At 27.4% G+C, this 17,328-nt stretch overlaps 1 protein-coding gene across 1 annotated transcript in view; it reads left to right on the forward strand.

Annotated features, from left to right (window-relative positions):
• The window catches only part of LOC129611022 (uncharacterized), a 149,391-nt gene that overhangs the window by 40,021 nt on the left and 92,042 nt on the right, over positions 1-17,328 (forward strand). Inside the window, exon 3 of the mRNA XM_055523927.1 lies at positions 13,080-13,387. Within this exon, the coding sequence (XP_055379902.1) occupies positions 13,080-13,387 (308 nt within the window). The remainder of the gene's footprint in view (positions 1-13,079; positions 13,388-17,328) is intronic.

Raw genomic sequence — 17,328 nt, forward strand, 5'->3', positions numbered from 1 at the left:
GTTTCTCTCACTTATAAGACCCGTCAAAAATTTTGTTGTAAAAAATATTAAATAATTTAAAAAATTAAAAAAAAACGTTAACGGAACGTAATGAAGAATCTTTCAATGAATTGCAATCAAAAGCGGATGCTTTATCTGATTGTCCGAGTGATTATGAATCAAATTGTGGTAACTGTGAAAATGATACTGTATCAGAATCGAGCGACTCTGATATTAGACCAGCAAAATATTAAAAATTGAAAAATAAATAAAATTTATTAAAGTTTATTTTTATTGTTTCACTTCCAATTACGAAATAATAGACGGTGACATGAGATAAATTTTCAGTAAAATGGCCGGTCAACAATGTGTTAATATCATTGTACTAAATTATTTTTTTTATGTCCGTATAAGCGTATGTTCGAAGGTTATACAAAATTTGCCTTACCGTTTGTAACGCTAAGAAATAATGGTCTGAGATATAGATTCAAGTGTATGTTTTCGATCACCATCGAACTCACGATCAATCATCGAACGTCTGTCCGTCCGTCCCAACGATAACTCATAAACTAATCGAGTTAAGTTCACGAAATTTTCACAAATGATTAAGTAAAGTAAATGCAAGAACCATATTTAAATTTGATATGATCGGGGTACTGGTTTCAGGTAGCTGGTCTGCCATACCACTTCAAAATTTATTTGACTATATCTTAGAAACTATAAAAGCTGTGTTATTGAAAATTCGTACAAGTAGATAAATAAGTAGGGCCGATTTGTGGTAGCAACCATACACCTTCAATAAAAGTTTGGCCATATCTTGGCAAATATTGAAAACACAGTACTGTAATTATTCTCACATAAGATAACAAATTTGTACGGGTATCACAGAGTTGAACCGTCAACTCTATTTTTTCTCGTTTTTTTATACCCTGCACGTCGTGAAGGGTATATTAACTTTGGTATGGAGTTTGTAACTACTTGAAGGAGTCATCTGCGATATGGACATATATATATATTCTTGCTCAGCGTGAAATTCTGCGTCGATTTAGACATGTCCGTCCGTCCGTCCGTCCGCCCGATCGCACGATAACTCAAAAACGAATAATGCAATCGACACAAAACTTTTACAAATTTTTTCTTTTGTGCCAAGGACGAGCACTATTGTTATTGGACTAATTGACAACGGGTTCGGGTAGCTGCCATACAACTCAAAAAGTTTATTTTAAATATTTCAAAAACTAATAAAACTATAAATATAAAATTTTGTATACATATGTCCAATTATATTCTACACATGTTCTAAAAATGATAATGGGATAGCTGCACCAGTTCGGGTGGCTGCCGACAACAGCAAATTTTTTATATTCGGGAAAATAATAAAGTCAGATTCATGAAAATTGGCATTCATGTGTCCAATTATAAGTCAAATATATTTCTGAAGTTTTAGTGGAATTGCTTGACAGGTTCGGCTACCTGCGATACAACTCCAGAAGCTAATTTTAAATATTTGGAAAAATAATAAAGTGAGATTCATGAAACTTAGCAGTTGTGTGCCGAGTTATAGATCAGATATATTTCTGAAGTTCTGGTGGAATTGCTTGACAGGTTTGAGTAGCTCCCATACAAGTCTGAAAGCTTATTTTAAATATTTGGAAAAATAATAAAGTCAAATTCATGAGACTTGGCAGTCGTGTGTCCAATTATAGGTCAGATATATTTGTGAAGTTTTGATGGAATTGCTTGACAGCTTCAGGTACTTGCCATAAAACTCCAAAAGCTAATTTTAAATATTTGGAAAAATTATAAAGTCAGATTCATGAAACTTGGCAGTCGGATGTCCAATTATAGTCAGACATATCCGTGAAGTTTCTATAGAATGATTTCACAGGTTCGAGTTATTGCTGTCGGTCTGTCGGTCTGTCGGTCTGTCGGTCTGTCCGTCTGTCGGTCTGTCGGTCTGTGTGTGCACGCGTGTATCTCAAGTTCGGCTGATCCGATTTTGCTGAAATTTTATATGTAAGTTTATTTTGACCATGGTACGGATTGATCAACTTTTGGGATATATCAGGCCTCGGGAACTGCACTTTTTAGCGAGCCTGTATTTGTGACCATTTTGAGGAAAATATTCAACCGATTTACTTGAGATTTACTTCAAAATTACATATATAAACTTCGCTCGGCTGTCCGCAAAACCTCCTAACTTTAAAAATCAGTCATCAGCAACTGGACGTTTACTACGGGCCAAATACACATTTTTGCGTATATAAAGAGAAATAATCGACGGATTTCATTGGTATTTAATATTTAAATTCTTCGTTTTGAAACAATGAACATATAAATTTTTTGGAAAGATAAGGGCTCGAAAACAGATCTGCGGGCCGATTTTACATTTTTCACAATATCTACGGAACGAATTGATGGAATTTCTTGAAATTTGATATTTGAGTTCTGGTTGGTACCGAAACTAACTGGCGAGCATTTCAGGGAATTCGGATAGCACAAAACGAAACTCTACTAAGAGCCAAAATTAAATTTTTCTAGGTTTGCTAAAAGCTTACTAATGCCCTAAAAGTTTGAAAGAAGTATTTAACAGACATTTTTATAATACTCTGCAACATTTTCACTTAGCTAGACAATATACATTGCGGTCGATTATGTGCTGAGCACATCAGATTTTTTTTATTAATTAGTACGTGTAATTTGGAATTTGTATCAAATGTATGAAATATGCATATTTCGTAGGTACGAACATTATTGTGTATGAAATTGTGTTTAAAAAGTTTGTATTTAAAAAATTTAGATTTACAAATTAGTACTAAGAAGTACAGCACTTGTGTAACATCATAGTACCTTCCAATATTTGTTTAACTATGGGGAGTACAAAGGCGTTGTAGCAAAAACAAAAGAAAATTAAATTACAAACAATATAGCACTAACACAGCAAGAGGTCTTTGTTTAATCGTTAAGGCATTTTCATTTGAGTTTTTTCAATCTTTAGCTTTGAAATGAAAACCTATTGAGAATGCTCAATAGGGGAAACAATTTTTACTATTTTTTATGTAATTGTTATTGTCGGTAATACAACATGTAGCTTATTAATATTTTCTTAACATTATTTTCTACAAGTTATTTCCCTTTGATATTTTGTTTAACTGGTCAAAATTTTTTTTTATTTGAGTTGAATTTTTGATGCTTAATTACTTTTTTTTCGTAACTTAATTTGCATATGTTTCGCTTTATTTACAAATCGTGTTGCGAAAACAATGTCTCTGCATTTTCTACAGACATTGTTTTGACACCCTTTTCACAAAATTTATTTTTTGCTTTGATACTTAAAATTGTACGTATCAAATCATTTTAGTTTTCCCCCTAAGTTCAACAAGTCTTTATTAAAATTTAAAATAAAGTTGAAAGTGATATAAAAATTCGAAACAATCAAAATAATTCTGCGTCATTCCTTAAAAAATTACAAGTTATTACAAAATAACAAAAATTTTTGAAACGATATTTAAAATTACGAAATATTTTGTATTTTTTATATTGTCATAAAAAGAGAAAAATCGTAAATTCAAAAAAGTTAGAATAAAAACTTTTAAATTGTGACGTGAAATGCAAGGGTTGAAGTTTTCTTCAATTGAATGATTAAATGTGAATGCAACACATTATTTTTTACGCTGCAAGTTCTCAAATAAATTTTTATTTTTTTAAGACTATTTTTCAAATTATATTGAAATTACAGATATATGTACACAAAAAATTGTTGTTTTGCAAAAATATAAAATCTTTTAATGTTTCAGTAGTCTTTTTATCTCAGCTTCTGTTACTTTGTTATTTACGTACTAGATATGTACGTAAGTCGTAAATATCTAATCCTCACTTTAATAATTTTCGATGTTTAGTAAAATATTTTTTAATTTCAATTTTGAAATAGGAAAATGTTTCACAGTAAAAATGATAAAAACAAATAAAACATTTTAGGCGATCATCGACTAAATAACACCTTAGATCGTGTTACTCTTTTTACAAAATTACTTTTTGAAATGTAAAATTAGCTTTTAGGATTGTATGGCCGTTATCTAAATCTTTCCTCCATTAAAATGCCTAAAATATATTTAAGCTATGTATATAACTGCAGCTATCTGTATAATTTCCATGCAGGTGACTTTATTTTTCAAATATTTAAAGTTAGCTTTTTGAAATGTGTGGTAGCTATACGAATCAGTACACCTATTCCATTAAAACTTCCAGTATATAAGAAACAGGATATAATTAGACAAACTTTTACAAAATTTCAAAATTAATACTTTTTTAATAAGGATAATCGAACAGGTATCCAAAACGGATTTGTTCCAAAACTAAGTTCGAAGTTCTAATTACAATTGCACCCGTCCGCGGTCAAAAAGAAATAATTTGTAAAAGTTCAGTAGTGTTTATTTTTTTCTTTTTAATATTTTTGTTTTTGAATATTGTGCCGTTGAACGAATGGATGCATGATATGTAGGTGGTTATCAGCTCCATACGAAAGTTAATATAGTCTACAAAATATAGTAAAATAAAATACGTTTTGGCTATTTGCAAAGATATTATAATAAATTGTAAATGTGTTATATTCCCAATAGAATTTAGGACACAAATATAATAAATCACAAAATAGAAATTATTTTGCATATGCATATAAATCCTAAAGAGAAACCTAAAAGAGCCCATCTCAACTCAATTTTATTGGTAATTTATATTATTATTTATTGTAATTATGAATATCATAGTCCTTTATTTTTTTCATTGAAGACCGTTATGTCCAATACCCTGGACTTCTTTGATATAAGGATGCTTCGAATTACTAAAATTATTTTGAATTTCAAAAATATATTTTTTCGGAAATTTTTGAATTTTGAACTTGTATTGGAAATATTTTATTCGTTTTCATGTTGTATTTAGCCTTGAACTGAGATTCAAAAGAAATATTGGTATTGTTTATAAATGTATGTATATATAGGTATGTACATATGTAAATATGTAAGTGCACAATATATCTTTTAATTTCCAGATAAACGGTAATATATTATGAGGGTGTGTTTTTTGATATATTAAAATTATTGGCAATATTATTTCCCATTATATTTACTAATATACATTTACCGCGCTCTTTCGTATCCTTGCCGAATAAAAAAATATTAAATTTCAAATGTTGCTAAAGCTCTTGTGACTTTTTCTTTATTATTTTTTCGAAATTACTTTACACAGAGATATATAATATGTAGATAAATAGTTGTTAAATACAGCAATGTTTAAAAGGTTCCTCAGCAAGAAAAGTACGATATTGAACGAGAATACTTTATTAAAACAAAATCATAAACTTTACGTCTTTTAATGTTAATGATTTCCAAGAGTTTCAAGTTCGTGTAGTAGTAGGACTGGAATGAGTATTGTTTTGTATATACGAATGTATAACATTTTTGCATTATCGGTTATAATTGTACAAAAGAATCTTTATCTATTGAAATTAGAAATAAATGGTTTGAATGAATTGAATTGGGATATCTGTGTGTATTCATCTGCACTTTAAATTCACCCATAATTATTGGATAAAAAAATTTTGAAAAATAAAAAAAATTGGGGAAAGTTTGAAACGTCATGCAATTTTAATGAAAGCTGTTGAATATGTTTTAAGATCATCAGGATGATCTTGTACGTTTTATAATTTTAGAATGGAATTAAAACCAAAACTGAAACTTTTGTATTACATTTACATTATACGCATACATACTGAAGAACTCAACATTGGAACACTTCTTTTATTCTTTATTCTCGATTCCAATTAGGTACGAAAATATTGTGGAGTAATAGCATATTCCGTAGTTTATTATCGTTGCGGGCATTTCATAAAGGATGAACTTAAAATGATCGGACAAAATGTTACTGTAATATAAAATGATGAACAAAATGAAATTCGATAATAATAAAGTTGGGTCAAACCAATGGTTTGTATTGTAGCACTTTTACCTTCAACAATTAGTGAAAATACTGCTTTTAAATACAGTATGTATGTATATCTACCACAGTATTAAAAATATTTTCATTGCATATATTTAGGATGAACGATTTATGCAGTCTTTTTGCTTCATTTATCCAAGCAAAAATTAATTTAAAGAGGGCTTAACATAATGCTCGATTTTAGGGGTTAATTCCGTAAGTTAAGAAAACTAATTATATTTTTTAATGTTATGGAATTTACCGTTAGCTTTTTACGTTTATAGAAATTTGAAAAAGCTTGAGGTTTCGGAAATTTAAAGTATCAAAAATTCAAATTCTGCAAATTTCAAGAGTCGATAAGTTGAGAGGGAGTGGAGATGGAAAAAAATTTTCTTCTAACGAAATAAACTATTTATTAGTATCTAAAGGCTGCTAAAATTTCAGGCTTCTACAACCTGGGGTCTAGAAAAAAAACGACATCAAAAATTTGGAAAAAGCGGATTTTAGTTTTACTGTAGTATGCAACGATAGGAGGTTTGCAAAATTTGCAAAATGCTTATGGTTTCATTGCAACAATTAGTTGCAACAGTTCAGAGTAAAACTAATAAGCACTTTTTTTCAAAAAATTTTTGGAAAAGTGCTAAAAACGATGTTAGAATAACATAGAGAAAAAAGAAAACAATACAAGAATAGGGAGGAAATTTCGATAACAACGAAAAGAGGAAATATGTACGTATCTCGCGCTCTTGTAAATTTAGAACTAATTGAATGCGAATTGTTTATTGAGTTTTCCTCCCTTTCTAATTTTGTTTTTGTTAAAAGAAAACTTAGAAAAGTTAAAGATGAAACAAAAACAATAAAATAAGGAACGAACAACAAAAAAATAGATTTATTGAGCTGTAATTAGATTTGGGAATAGCAATAAACATATTATTTTGAATATCACATATAGCCTATTAAGATTATTATTTGGTAGTATGTATGTATTTTATATAGACAGTAAAAAATTTTAGATGGCAATAATTAAAGATTGAAAAAAATCGACTTTTTAGAAGTCAAATTGTTAAATCATGATCATAAAATATTGTCTAATTTTTATTAAACAAATAAAGTACGTCTGTATAGGATAATTGAATAGGAGAAACGAATTTTAAAACTGTTGAGTTGATATTTATGTTATACAGAACAGAAAGCGAAGGCTGCACTTGTTTTTTTAGGGTATATGTGAATATTTGATCTACACTTAAACGTTTTATAGGGGAATTCTTTAGGAGAGCTGAATATTATAAGAGACCTGAACAAACAAAAAATGCTTGGATATTTTTCTCTTTTTTCGCTCCAGCACTTTCGGAAATATAAGGTGCCGAGAGTTTAAATTTTACAAATACGGAGGAGATAGAGGTGGAAAAAATTTAAATTTACTAAAAAATCTATTTATTAGTAAATTTGATTTTTTTTTTCACCTCCAGTAAACGCTCCCAACATGTTACAGTCTAGAAAAACAAAAATAAATTTTTTGCATTTTTCCAAAATATTTTTGAAAAAAAGTGCTTATTAGTTTCACTTTGTCCGTCCGTTCGTTAATCCGTCCGTGGACATGTTTACAAAACTTCTACACCCTTGCAAATAGAAAGCCGAAATTTAATAATATGTACATAGATCTTTACTAGAAACTTATTTCCGTAAAAGGAAATTTTTACATATCTCCCCCAGTCTAGAAGTTATACCTCCCCGCCAAACCCTAAAAATGCCATTTTTATACAATTTGTTCCAGTGAAACCATAAGCATTTTCAAATTTTGTAAACGCAAAAAGGCAGTGATTTGCTTCTGCTATCGCGACATACTATAGTTAAACTTTAAAAAAACAAAATGGCAGTTCAAGTTTTCCGGTATCTAAAATCCGTTTTTTCAAAATTTTTAATGTCGTTTTTCTACTAGACTCCCTTTGTAAGAGCCTAAAATGTTAACAGCTGTTAGACACTAATAAATAGTTTATTTTGTTAGAAGTTTTTTCCATCTCCACCCCCTCTCAAGTTATCGCCTTTTGAAATTTGTAAAATTTGAATTTTTGAAACCTTATATTTCGGACACGGCAAGGTTTTTTATTTTAAATTTTTATAAGCGCAAGAAACTAACGGCAAATTTCATGACATTAAAAAGTACAATTATTTTTCTTAACTCACGCAATTAACCCTTAAAATCGAGCATCATGTTCAAATTAATCACCCTCTTCAAATTAATTTTTGCCTTATTTCAAAGACTGCATAAATCGTTCATCCTAAATATATGCAATTCTAGAAATAGTTTCGTATATGAATGAAAATAATCTTAATAGCGTGCTACGTATACATATACTGTATTTAAAAGCAGTATTTTCACTTGCTTAAGGGAAAAGCGCTACAATACAAACCATTGGTTTAACCCAACTTTATTTTTTCCTCTTTTCATTCGTAGAAGGAGCGTAGGGCTATTACAGGAAACCATAGATATTTTAGCTCGGTAGGTGACTAGCCTACCGTGGTTTTTTGCTTTGTATAAAAAATTAATTATTTAAGGTTATATGAGTACCTGATTATTTTCTTTTAATATCGGGTATTATGGAGAATTTAATAGTTTAAAGGACCGGTGCCATAATCACTGCTTTAATGGGTAGGTTATGCTCAACTATGCTACTCGTAAGCTCAACTAATAATAAAAACACAAAAAAGTAATTTTTAGCGCTCTGAGACGCTACAACCTTCAGGGGGTGGAGATAGGTTAAAATTAGTTAATGGTAAAGATGTTTTTGTATATAAAATTTCAAGATTTTAATTTAAAAGGTGTAAGAAATTTTGTAGGAACCTCATCACCATTAAGTAAAGTAGATTGTGTCAAATAAAATAGGTGCATTCCCTTGATTCAACTAGTAATTAAAACTGGCTCTTTGAATTTCTTACAGTGTAATTTTTTCCTGAGCTGAGTGCAAATTCAAAGTAGGTTTTTCATGTTCTAAACACTCAAAAGCGTTAACATTTTTATTTTAATTTGCTACTTTTTTTATTGAGTGAACGACTACTTAATTAAAGCATTATTTTTCTAATGGAATTTTAGCAAGAAACTCTTGGTTTAGCTTAAATACTCAATATTGGTGTTTTGAAATTTGTTTAAAAAATGTCTTTATGCTATAGAAAACTATTTAGACTTTTTGGTATCAAACCTTTTCTTTGCTCTAAATGTAGATTTCTTTTCGGAATTTTTCGAATATATGTTCATTTAGTAATTACATGATTTAAATTTTGATGTAGTAGCTAAAATAAACTGTTTGACTAGTCAAAATTTGAGGCAGTGAAATTTTATTATTTTTCAATTAAGCATGGTTTGCTTCTATTTTTTACATGAAAAAAAAAACTTTAAGTTAACCAACATTGATTTGTCCTTTTTTCTACGTCTGTTTTTACGTCTGCGAGCTTTAAAATATACTTAAATTACATAAGAAATTTCCAAAAAATATTTAACCGAATTGGATTATGAAAGTTGGTGTGAGTGTGCTTGCATTTTCGTTATAATTTTTTTTTTTTGTGGAAGGATTCCAAAATCAGTGAAGCGCGAAAAATTTCAATTTCAATTTTACATTTTCAATATTTTAATGTCGTTTTCTACATATTTTTGCATATACTCTTTCTTACTTTTCTTCGTTTTTGGCATTTAAGGGGTCTTGATTGTAATTTAAGTTTTCTTTAAAACACTAACGAAAAGTTTTTTTTTTATATAAAAGAACAAAAAAATTGGGTATAGAAATTTTTTTTGTTTTAAATATTAAAATTTAATATTTTAAAAAATGAATGGGAAGATTATTTTTTCTTCAGTTTCAAACATCGTGTACAGGTTATTAAAATAAAAAAAATATTATTGTGAAATTTAAGTCTATTGTGAAATTTAGAAATTAAAAATTTTGTAACAGTTAATTTTAAGAGGTTTATTAGAAGAGATAGAAGGATAAAATTTTTAAAAAATTTGCGAAATGTGAATATTTAAATTTATAAAAAACATGCTTATTGGAATAGTAATAAGCCTCGCATTTGGTATTCATAAAGTAAATTGGGGAGAATGTGAAAAGTAGCATACAAAATTTGTTAAAAAATTGCAAAAACGTACGTTTTCAAACGAGGTTTGAAACTTTTATATGTGCACTAATTTTATTAGTTTGTTGATCCTGGATATAAGCGAAAACCTCTAATATACAATCTATCCAAATCTTAAATAAGATTTGCTTTGGGTTTTTCGTTAACCATATGAATATATCCTGGAATATTGAAAATATGCTGGAACCCAATAGAAATCTTATTTGACTATGTTGTATGAATAAAGTCCTTTGCTTTCTTAATTTGAGCAAGAAAAAAATAGATTGTCCACATAATCAGCATTGCATTGGAAACTGGAACTATGAATATATGATAAACATGTATAATTGGAACAAATATCCCGGTCTCTTATCCTTTTATGGAATATTTTTGGAATTTTTTTGGTCTTTCTTTGGTTTACATTGGAATATAACAATAAGACTTTATAATTTTTATTTTAAATAGACATTGTAATTTACAGAAAGTGTCAAATTCTTGAAACATCTATAGAAAATTATAAGAAAATCGTTTTGTAAGGAAGCTAATGGGAAGTTTCTTTTCAAAAATAGAGGAGAAATAAATTTCTTTCCTTGAATTTCCTCCTTTTTTTCTACCCTATACAATGTGTTTTTAAATAAAAATAGGAATTTCATGAAAGGATTAGAAAATCGAGAAGAATCTAAATTGTTTATTTTCATTATATTTTATTTTCCATTGAAGTTTATTTTACTTGGAAAATAAATCCAATAAAAGAGTTTCTCCTCCTAAAAATACAAAATGTATAGAACGTTCTTTATTAGTTTATTCTTCTTTTCATATAAAATTTTTTATTCTTCTTCATGAATGTGGTGCAATTGCATGTTTATATTTTTTTTTTGTACAATAGAAACATTTCTTTGATTATGCAATGCAGTTTTTGTAAGCGTGTTTCTCAATCGGTATTTTTCGGTATCTTAATTTGAACACCCAATATTATTTATCAAATATTAAAAAATAAAGAAGCGTTTTCATCTAATCAAATCCAACAAAAATATAATTTTTATTTCGCCAATATTTATTGGAAACAAATTAGTAATATCTACTGAAGTTACCCCTTGAACTCTTATAAAATTGTTTTAGTTTTACTATTGTAATAACTATCATATTTTATGAAATTCAAAATAGGCCATTTTTGTTCAAAAACAAAAATTACTTCTTATTTTTATTTTCTTACTAGACCATGCTAAGGCATGAAAATGTTCTGTATGTTTGATTTTTTATTAAAAAGTCGAATTAATTCAGCGATTTTCAAGTTACCTACAAGCATTATATGTGGCATATATTTTAACATGTCACAATTTAAAATCAAATTTTGAGATTTACTGGTCTAAAGTTTTAAAATTGACAATTTTCTTTTTTGGAATTTGAAATTTTGTTAAACCAAAGGAAAAAATCTGAAGCCAGAGGAATTTAATGGTATTGAATGTGGTTACTTTTGCATAATATAATCAATTGAAATTCAATCGATTAAATCGAAAAAAAAAAATTCAATCCATTTTTGAAAAATTTTTTTCAGTATCAGGAACTCAATACATAATTTAATTGAACTTTATTTCCGCATACATACATATGTATATGATTTTTTGATTTTAGATTCATGATTTAAACGTATACAGCATTTCCTTTTAAGAGAACAGTTAATTTTCACTAAATTAATATGCTGCTAGTATAGGAATTTGAAATATGAAGATTATTTTAGAAGTTAAGGAAGAACAAAATTGATATTGCAATTCTTATTTCAAAATTTCGTTTAGATTAAAAGATTTTGAAATGCAATTTATGAAACTTAAAAGCAAATAAGGAAAGAAAATAAGAAAAGATTTAATTGCTTTGTTTTTGAGGCTCTTGACGGCTTAATTGATTTCAAAAAAGAAATATTTTTCAATAAGAAGTTTTTTCTATTGCGATGTACAAATGGTAATACAATTGTTTGAAGATGATTTAAACTTATGGAGAAATATTCTGGGATACAAATACAAAAAAAATTATTTGATAATGCTTTTGTTCAGTTGGATGAATAATTTTCTCATAAAGACCTATTTCAACGAGAGTTTTGAATTTTTAAAAAATAATTTGATACAGTACTCAGTATAAGAACCAGTTTCGCTGACAGGTAGATCTATAATTACTGTGACTAGCAAATAAAAATATTACCAAAATTTTTAGCTTAGTTTAATGTTTAAAATATTCAAGAACTATAAAGTCACCGGTTTTATATTTATTTAAATTATTGTTAAACAATGAAAATTTTATAGTTTTCAATAAAGTTGTAATGATTATTCGCCAAATTTCACTATATCAATATCCCTGCTATAAATAATTTCGGATATGTACAAATTTAAAGAATTTAATAGCCAAAGATATCATTTGAATATTTTATGAAATTCTTATATAACATAAAAGCGATCACGTATTATTAGAATTATAAATCCTTTTAAAGATTCGAAGTCAAACTTATACTTGTAATATACAACATGAATTAAGTGAATGCACATATGATTATTTACGATGAAATTACATAGACATTCATATACATAATATAACCATAAAATAGTTACAAAGAATTACTTGAAATTTTATTATATTTTCATATTAGTATAAAATTGAAACAGATTTATGATCCGAGAGAAGCGCAATGCAGTAAAATTAGGAAAAAAAAAGTTTGAATATTTTTCTATAAATTTTCCCATAAATTTGAACGCTTCATTTTAAAAGTAAGAATGGATGCATATAATTTAAATGTATAAATGTATGCATACGAGCATATTACCATCGTAAAAGTAAATAAATCTACATACATTATATATGTATATTACATACCTATATATTATTGCATAATATACTTCAGTCATCATGTTGTATAATACGAATTTAAAAATATTATCCTTTAATGCTATAATGTAAATCCTTACATCGCATTAAATTCTAATTTCAAAATAATTTAAAATAATATTTTAAGTTTTTTGCTTTGTTTCTTTTTTTCACAGAATTTTTAAGAATACCTCACCGGAAATAATGTCATCGGAACCTCTCTTACATGCATCCGTTTTATCAATGGTTGCTTTCGATGATGATATATTTGCGGCTGGTCATTGTTTTGATTGGGATCAGCATCCATCGAAATCAGGATTATTTTGTCCATTTGCATATCGTTTACCACCACCAGATCAAGGGGCAATTTTAGCTAAAGACTTAGCTTTAGAATATCATTATTTAGGTAATACATCAGAGTGGTTTTTTCAAGCGAGAAAAAATGCCGAAAATGTTATTGCTAGAAATGATCAGTTTAATAAAGGTAAGTTGAAAACTTAAAAATTGAAATTATGATAATATTGGTTTTTAAGAACAAAAATGCAAGTTTTAAATACCGTTCATGACATTAATAGCTTGTAGCCTTGTACAGTTGTGTAACAAAATTTCAAACTTAGTATTCGTCACATTTTATTAATTGACTTAATCCTTTTTGAAAAAATTTGATTTGAATTATTACCTTAGTTGCGGGGTGAATGGTAAAATCTAATTTTTACTATTAAATTTGAAAATAAAATTTTCAAAGTATGTGTACTCGTATAGTAATATTATAGTTATAAAAATTGATTCTGATGCAATAAAATTGTATATTCTAAAAATGTCTGACTGGTTGAAATTTATTTTTTGTCTAACGGAACAGCGATTTATTAAAAACGAATTTTAATTTCGATTTGACCTCTCAATAAATTAAACAAATAGAAAAGATGAAACTGCTTACATATATGGTGTCTAATATTTAAAATGTTATTTTTTAACAATTTGCCTTCTTATTATGCTCGAATTAATTTTTATATTCTTTTAATTCACGAAAAATTACAACAAAAACTTTGCTGGATTCGATGACATCAATATTTTTTCAGTGTTTTTAAGTTGCATCTAAGAATTATTCAGGTTGATTTTTCCAATATTTGCAGTTATACGGTAAGCCCTAATGTTGGTGCAAAACGAATCTTGATAAAAATGATGCAATTTTGCATTGTTGCAATGTTATTTGAACAACATTGGAATAATGCCGAAATTCAAGAGTAATATAATAACTTTGCAAATGGTTTGTGTAAAATGTCCATTATGCAAATTGGATTTCAGCTTTATATCACTTAAATTATCTTTATTCATGTCCGATTTACTAATTTTTAGCACTTTCCCAAAAAAATTTTGAAAAAAGTGTTTATTAGATTCACTCTGTCCGTCCGTGGACATGTTTAGAAAGGTAAAATTTTATATGTACATAGATCTTAACTGGAAATTTATTTCTGTTGATAAGAAAATAACTTATTTCTGCAAAAAAATGTTTAACCATCTCCCCCTTCGAGAAGTAAAAATGCCATTTTTTAACTATTTATTGCTTTCCCCCAGCGCGATATACTGTAGCTAAATTCTAAAAAAACAAAATGGCCGCTAAAATTGACCGTTATCTAAAATCAGTTTTTTCCAAATTTTGTATCTCTTTTTTCTTCTAGACCCCAGGTTGTGTGAACTTGAAATTTTATCACCTTTAGACACTGATAAATAGTTCATTTCGCTAGAAGAAAATTTTTTCACCACGCCCTCTCAAGTTATCGCATCTTGAAATTTGAAAAATTTGAATTTTTCCAAATTTCTAAAAACGAAAAAAGCGGTAAATTCCATAACATCGTAACGGTAAATTCCATAACATTAAAAAATATTTTTCTTAACCACGCAATTACCCCTTAAAATCGAGCATTATGTTAACCACTCTTCAAATTAATTTTTGCTTTATTTCAAAGACTCCCTTCATTTGTTGAAGGGAAAAGTGCTACAATATAAAACATTGGTTTGACCCAACTTTATTTTTTTTTAAATCGAAGTTAAACTTTTTTTTCACGCATTTATTTTTGTAAAATTATTGCATGAACCTGGCCACATTACATTTAAAATTTATTATTTTAATAAAATATTTATTAAGAAAAAACCTAAAATAATTGGAAAATGTTCTAGTCAAAATTTTCTAAATGAAACGAAGAATTTTGCTTCAAATATTTTCTTCGTTTTTTATTGAAATGAAATAGTCGCAAGATATGATTTGTTTTAGATTCTTAATATAACAGATTTATGCTATTTTTCTTGCTTTTCTCAAAAAAAATTCTGAAATTTTCAAATAGATTTTCTATTTCAGAGATAATTTATTCGTGGCACACACATTTATTTACATACTCTTTTCAACTCATTTATTTAGGAATAATTGACTTTCCAATATTGATAAATGGTATATGGTATTGCATTTGCACTAGAGATTTAAAATCTTGCTGCATTATTGGAAAAATCAGTGAAAAGATTAAAAGCATTACAGATGAAAATTTATTACAAGTCGTACGGATATGATTAAGATTTATGGATTTATGCTATGGTTGATTTGAAGTTGTAAACTTTTTTATTTCAGGAATAAATCTGGTATTCTAAGAGCAAACCATATTTGCATAAATACAATAAAAGTTATAAAATTTGTAACTGAGACGAAAAAATAAAACATAGAAATTACAGAATTTTTATTAATCTTGAACGTTTTTATACCGGTACATATATATTTTGGTAATATGAGGAATCTGACTATTTTAAAAATATCTTTTGGTTTGTAAAATTGAAATGTAAGTTTTGACAAGTGTTAGGAAGTGACCTTACTTACTAACTTATGGGACAATTCACAATGATACATACTGTTTGTATTAGGTCTATCGGGCAGTTTAAAATTCAGTTTTTCGTCAATAGCTGATAGCCTAGCAGTTGTATAAAAGATATTCGATAAAACTTAATTTGTCAGTTAGATTCAATTCAGCTTGGAAAAAACTTTTGATGGAACAGTTCTATTTTGAAAGTAAATTTTTTTAGCATAAACGTGTCCTTTGATAGAGGAAATATAGTATTTATATTTTTTAAATATTTTTGCTGTACAATACTTAAAAGACTTATTGCACATAAAATTGCTGAACAGTGTACAAAATAGTATACAGAATTAGCTATATGTAAGGTTTGCTTAATTTTGAAGAGAGCACTTAAATTTTTAATTAACTTACAATTAGGCTCATTAAAAAAATATATATGAATTTCCAACAGGAAAAAAAAAATATGAAATTGAATACGAATAATTTTCTCAAGTTTTTCTAATTTATTTAAATACTGAAGTTATTTAAATTAAGAAAATTTTAAATTAATTTTAAAGTTTACCAAAAAGGCATCATGACATTCTTCAGCATAATTAGTTGTGTACGAAGTTTAATTATTCATGTAAGCGTAGTTAATTAACTACATTCAATTTTTTTTCATTACTCTATGCAAAATTCTTTAAATTTTTATTTGAACTGCATTTTATTTTGCAATATGCATAAAGAAAGAGAAGTGGACTTTGATATAATAACTGGAAAATATTTTCATCATACCGATAGTTGGATTTTTTTTGTATGTTTGTATCAAAAGAACCTTTTGTAGAAAAATATTTGATTTTCGTTTTCATTTATTTTTTTTTTATTTGTACAACAGTGATATTAAGAAGTCCTTTATATATTTGAAATTACTTTTGATAAAAAATTGTGCTTTTTGTATATAAAGACTGAAAGGAAGATGAAAAGAAAGAAAAACTAAATATGAGCCAGATTTTTTTTCTACATAAATAACGAAAATCTGTACAATGTTACACGTTTAATATGCAGCTCAGTGTCAGATCCACAGATATAGATGCCCTAAGGAATAATTCAATTACCAATATAAATTTTCCAATAGTTTTCGAAGGAATAAAGTTTTAAGTTTACAATAAACTTTTAAATAGCTGTATATCCATCAACTCTTTGTACAATGTTATAGGAAATTCATTTTATATTATTGTGAGCATTGGATTTTATTGATATGTATATAGAAATAGAAAATATTTAAAAGTAGTACAGCTCGGGAGTATTATAGGTAATTCTTCTAACTTCAATGAGGTTATCTTAAACTTTTACGAACTAATTTTAATGTTGATTTAATAAGTGACAATTCGTTTTGGCAAATAGATATGAATAAATAAATTTTCTTCATCAATGAGAAACTATTAGAATCTCTTTCCTTTTATGGTTTACTACATTATAAAAATAAACTGCTTTCATTCATATACGAATATATTTAAAAAATTGCATAGATTAAGGATGAGCTATGTACTCAATCTTAAATAAAACAAAAAAAAATTTAGAGGAATTTAATTGCGTGAGTTAAGAA

The sequence above is a fragment of the Condylostylus longicornis genome, unplaced genomic scaffold (assembly GCF_029603195.1).
Source record: "Condylostylus longicornis isolate FDR11 unplaced genomic scaffold, ASM2960319v2 ptg000048l, whole genome shotgun sequence".
In the NCBI taxonomy this organism is placed as follows: Eukaryota; Metazoa; Arthropoda; class Insecta; order Diptera; family Dolichopodidae; genus Condylostylus; species Condylostylus longicornis.